Consider the following 5,614-nt stretch of genomic DNA (forward strand, 5'->3'; position numbering starts at 1 on the left):
TCCAAGGATTTTTGCCTCCCCTTCTTCGGAGGCCGAGAGAGTGTGCCTTGCTCAAAGTCCCAGAGTCCGAATCCCGGACTCAAAGCAAAACACCAGACCGGTTCTCACATGCAAAACCCAACATCCTATTAAGCCGGGCCTCTTACTCGATACCCGAAGCAGACGGAGGAGTGGAAGATGAAGCCGGTAATCCTGCAATAAAGACCGAAAATCCCCCGCGAGCGAGGCGTATTTTTCCTTCTTCTTGGCAAATCTGCAGACAAGGGAACAGATGGGACAGCGGCTGTAAAAAAAAGAAAAGAAAGAGAGGAAGCAATGTGGCAAGACTGCAAATGGGGAGCGAGCGGCGGGCAGGACCCGGGGGTTTCTGAGTTGTGACCAGAATTTCTTAGGAAAGGATTTGTGTTTCCATTACTTCTACGGAAATTGGAATCACTGTATTGCTTTGAGTCTAAGATGCCATGGATTGTAAGATGCACATTAATTTCAGTACCACTACTAGAAAAAAGCATCGATCTATATATCTTCCTATCTCTATCACCTACCTACCTACTTATTTCCTTTCTCTCTCATCCATCCATCCACATTGCAGGTGCAATAAATCTTACCAAACGAAAGGTTGGCACTTCATCTTGTTGATGGGAAGCTTCCCACCAGAGTAGAAATCATCTATCGGAGAGATGGTAAGCTATTTAACCTCAGTAGATTGAAAGCCAAAGCCAAGGTCACAACATCTGTTATAGAACTCCAATATGCAGATGACAACGTTGTCTGTGTGGATTCAGAAAACCTACAAGCCACTCTAAACATCTTTGCAGAAGCATACGAGAAGCTCGGCCTCTCACTGAACATCGAGGAAACCAAAGTGCTCTTCCAGTTTGTTTGAAAGCCAAAACCAAGGTCACAACATCTGTTATAGAACTCCAATATGCAGATGATAACGTTGTCTGTGTACATTCAGAAGACCTACAAGCCACCTTTGCCGAAGCATACGAGAAGCTCGGCCTCTCTTGAACATCGAGAAAACCAGTGCTCTTCTAGTTTGTTTGAAAGCCAAAACCAAGGTCACCACAACATCTGTTATAGAACTCCAATATGCTGATGACAACGTAGTCTGTGCGCATTCAGAAGAAGACCTCGAAGCCACTCTAAACACCTTTGCAGAAGCATACGAGACGCTCGGCTTCTCACTGAACATCGAGAAAACCAAAGTGCTCTTCCAACAGGCACCAGCTACTCCCTCTGCAATGCCAGGAATGCAGCTTAATGGTGTCACATTAGAAAATGTTGACCATTTCTGCTTCCTTGACACTGAAATACAACACCGCCTGAGCTCTGCGAGTGCAGCATTCTTCCGTATGAAGCAGAGAGTGTTCGTAGAGATACCAGGGTGCTTGTTTATAAAGCCATTCCCCTCCCAACCCTGTTCTACGCCTGCGAAACGTGGACCATCTGCAGATGTCACACTCAAATCCTGGAATGATTCCATCAGCGTTGCCTCCGAAAAATCCTGCAAATCTCTTGGGAAGACAGGCGGACAAATGTCAGCATGCTGGAAGAAGCAAAGACCACCAGCATTGAAGCAATGCTCCTATGCATCAACTCTGGATGCCTCGTTGGATGCCAACGACTGGATGCCACGTTGTCCGAATGCCCAAAGATCACCGTCTCCCAAAGCAGTTACTCCCAACTCAAGAACAGAAAGGTTGGTGGACAGGAAAAGAGATTGAAAAGTAGGTTTAAAAACTGTGGCATAGAAACTAAAAACTGGGAAGCCCTGTCCCTTGAGCGCTGTAATTGGAGGTCAGCTGTGACCAGTAGTGCTGTGGAATTTGAAGAGGCACAGAGGGAGAAATGTGTCAAGAGGAAGGTGCATCAAGCCAACCCTGACCGGGACTGCCTTCCACCTGGAACAAGATAATCTCACTGTGGGAGAACATAAGGATCAAGAATAGAGCTCTATAGTCATGTACATATCTGTCGCCAAGACACTTGGAAGGCCATCATACGTTGACAATGAGGGATCATCCAAGTAAGTAAGTAAGTAATTAAGTACAGTAGAGTCTCACTTATCCAACACTCGCTTATCCAACGTTCTGGATTATCCAATGCATTTTTGTAGTCAATGTTTTCAATATATCGTGATACTTTGGTGCTAAATTCATAAATACAGTAATTACGACATAGCATTACTGCGTATTGAACTACTATTTTTATCAAATTTGTTGTCTAACATGATGTTTTGGTGCTTAATTTGTAAAATCATAATGTAATTTGATGTTTAATAGGCTTTTCCTTAATGCCTCTTTATTATCCAACATATTCGCTTATCCAACATTCTGCCAGCCCGTTTATGTTGGATAAGTGAGACTCTACTGTATTTCCTATCTCTTTCATCTTTCTCTACTTACCTATTTCATCCACCTCTTACCTTCCTACCTACCCATCTACCTACTTCATTTCTCTCTCTCTCATTCATCCACTTATTTCATATCTTGTTCTTTTTCAACTCTTTCTTAGTCTCTCTACGTACCTTTGTGGTTTAGGATGGAAGAAGCACACTGCCAAGTTTATAATCTCCGCTTCCAACGTTATAGGGGCAGAAATAAGTGTCTGAAAGGGGCAAGATGGTGAGGCCAACAATCACCGAGGTCTCTGCTTTGCACATCAAGTAGGGATTTCTAGCACGGTTAGGAAGATGGTGTCTTGAAGGTTAACATCAGCAGCCAACCAGACATGAAAACGGATCCCGGCCCCACCCAGGGTGATTCAGTGCCACCTCCCGTTGCTCCGCTCTTTGAAGGAGGCACCCAGAAGCACCGTGGAGAGACCTGCCAGTCTCCAGGAGTGTTTCCATCCCAGATCGGAGATGGCTTGGCATCCTAACACCGCAGCCCAGCTGGCAGGCTTGTCCCTCCTGCTCCTTGGGTGGATCTTGTCCTGCGTCACGACGTACGTGCCGCTGTGGAAGCGACGCAACTTGGACCTCAATGAGATCGAGACCTGGAACGCGGGCCTCTGGCAGGTCTGTGTTGTTTGGGACGGGGACGTCATGGAGTGCAGAAGCCACGACTCTTTCCTCGCCCTGCCTTTGGCCACCCAGGTCTCCAGAGTCATTATGGTGGCCTCCAACGCATTGGGGCTTCTTGCCGCCGTCCTTTCCGTCTGGGGCTCGGACTGGATGAAGACGGGAGGAAGAAAACCAGGACTTTTGGTCGGTGGTGGTGTCGTCTCGTGTCTTTCTGGAGCGGCAACGCTTGTGCCCGTTTCGTGGACTGCTTACAACATTGTGCAAGACTTTTGGGATGAAACGGTGCCAGATATTGTCCCGAGGTGGGATTTGGGTGACGCGTTGTTCTTGGGCTGGTTTGCAGGAACCTTCCTTATCTCCGGTGGCTTTTTTCTTCTCTGCTCCGGCTGCTTCCTAATGAACAAGATACCACCAAGACCACTTTCTGTCCACCAGAAGCTCAGGGCACAAATGTCACCAAATCGCTATCAGAATTCGTCACCAAAGAATGAATACCTTGTCATCTAAGATTCCAGAATATGGGGAAGAAGGCGATGAGAGCGAAAAAGAGAATGAGACGGACTTTCGGACTGGCACGAAACTGGTTGGTTGGACAATAGGTCATGGTTTAGATACTTGTTTGAATGGGAAAATCTATTGGGTTGTATGGGATTTTCAAAGGCATCAGTGTTCTCGGTGAGAGCATTGTAAGGAGCTTAAGATGCATAGAAATAAAATGTTGAATAATTACAAATGATTGTTTGTGCAATTTTGGGGAGTTGATATCACTTGTATGCAGTACATATTTTTGGAGCCCCGAATGGCACAGTGGGTTAAATAATAATAATAATAATAATAATAATTATTATTATTATTATTATTATTATTATAATTTGGAAACAATAGACATTGACAAAATTACTATCTGCTAACTGCAAAAGGCCACCCTACTGGGATCTGCGCGCATCATCTGAAAATACATCACACAGTCCTAGACACTTGGGAAGTGTTCGACTTGTGATTTTGTGATATGAAATCCAGCATGTCTATCTTGTTGGCTGTGTCATACAATAAAATAATAATAATAATAATTAAAAAATCAGTCCTAGACACTTTGGAAGTGTTTGACTTGATTTTGTGATACGAAATCCAGCATATCTATCTTGTTTGCTGTGTCATACAACAATAACAACAACAACAACAACAATCAGTTCTAGACACCTGGGAAGTGTTCGACTTGTGATTTTGTGATACGGAATCTAGCATATCTATCTCGTTTGCTGTGTCATACAATAAAATAAAATAATAATAATAATAATAATAATCAGTCCTAGATACTTGGGAAGTGTTCAACTTGTAATTTTGTGATACAAAATCCAGCATATCTATCTTGTTTGCTGTGTCATAAAACGTAATAATAATTTTATTTTTGTATGCCGCCTCCATCTCCCCAGCTGGGGACTCGGGGCGGCTCACACGGGGAACAAACCCAATATAATCACATAAAATCATAAAATATCAATTTAGACATCAGACAACACAATTTAAAAACAATTTAAACATGTCAGTCAAAATTGACATAGTTAAAATGTTAAACAATCATCCAGGCATTAAAGGTCCAATATAGGATAACACCTGGGCGATAGGAAATCTCTATTACAAATAGGACATACATCAAATAGATGTAACAGGTTGGGAAGATAAATCTGAACGGGAATCAAACTAAAAAATAAGCAGGGCAAGTTTCAGTGTAGATATGGGCCAGGTTATAACGGACTTGTCTACTCAAAAGCACAATAGAACAGTATGTTTTTAACTGCTTCCAGAAGACAGAGAGGGTTGTGTCCGGCAGGACTGCTGACTTGAAAGTTGGGTTGCTGACATGCCGGTTCGAATCTGGAGAGAGATGAGCTCCCTCTGTCAGCTCCAGCTCCCCATGCAGGGACATAAGAGAAGCCTCCCACAATGATGGTATAAACATCAAAAACATCCAGACGTCTCTGGGAAATGTCCTTGCAGACAACCAATTCTCTCACACCAGAAGCAACTTGCAGTTTCTCAAGTTGCTCCTGACATGAAAAAAAAACGTATTTTGAGAAAGTGGATTTTTCCTCCTTCCTTATTGACGGAAAGTTTGTGGTTTAATGGGACATAGCTCTGCACTGATAAGCAATTTCACTTAGGAGGACATGAGTCTGGTGCAGAGCCAACGTCAACACAAAGGTGAGGTTTACAAGGCAGTAAATGGCTTTAAAATGTTAAGAGATTACACAAACATTGACTCCATTTGGGTTTGATTTCTTTGCATGGCATGGATCAGAAATCTCTGGCATCTGAGACATAGGGATTGTAATTTTGGAAGACGGACAGGACGCTTCCCACTGCAATTTGAGTCCACAGTCTTGTTGAAAGGCAGTATTTTGTGAGCGTCAGAAAAATCACTGGCAAAGGAAATGTCTGCATTGCTAAATGCCCTTGTTCAGTAGGGCTATCTTAACAGAAGAAACCCCTTGCAAATATTAATGTACTGGATTGATAGAAATGGGAAATACTCTCACATTTTTACAAAGAAGAACCTGGAGATTCAAAGAAAGGCACTCCAGG

At 43.4% G+C, this 5,614-nt stretch overlaps 1 protein-coding gene across 1 annotated transcript in view; it reads left to right on the plus strand.

Moving 5' to 3' along the window:
• The window catches only part of cldn25 (claudin 25), a 28,110-nt gene extending 24,055 nt beyond the window's left edge, over positions 1-4,055 (plus strand). The window contains exon 2 of the mRNA XM_062961131.1: positions 593-4,055. Within this exon, the coding sequence (XP_062817201.1) occupies positions 2,870-3,538 (669 nt within the window). The 5' untranslated portion in view covers positions 593-2,869 and the 3' untranslated portion in view covers positions 3,539-4,055. The remainder of the gene's footprint in view (positions 1-592) is intronic.
• The last annotated feature ends 1,559 nt before the right edge of the window (positions 4,056-5,614 follow it).

The sequence above is a fragment of the Anolis carolinensis genome, unplaced genomic scaffold, assembly GCF_035594765.1.
Source record: "Anolis carolinensis isolate JA03-04 unplaced genomic scaffold, rAnoCar3.1.pri scaffold_8, whole genome shotgun sequence".
Classification (NCBI taxonomy): Eukaryota; Metazoa; Chordata; class Lepidosauria; order Squamata; family Dactyloidae; genus Anolis; species Anolis carolinensis.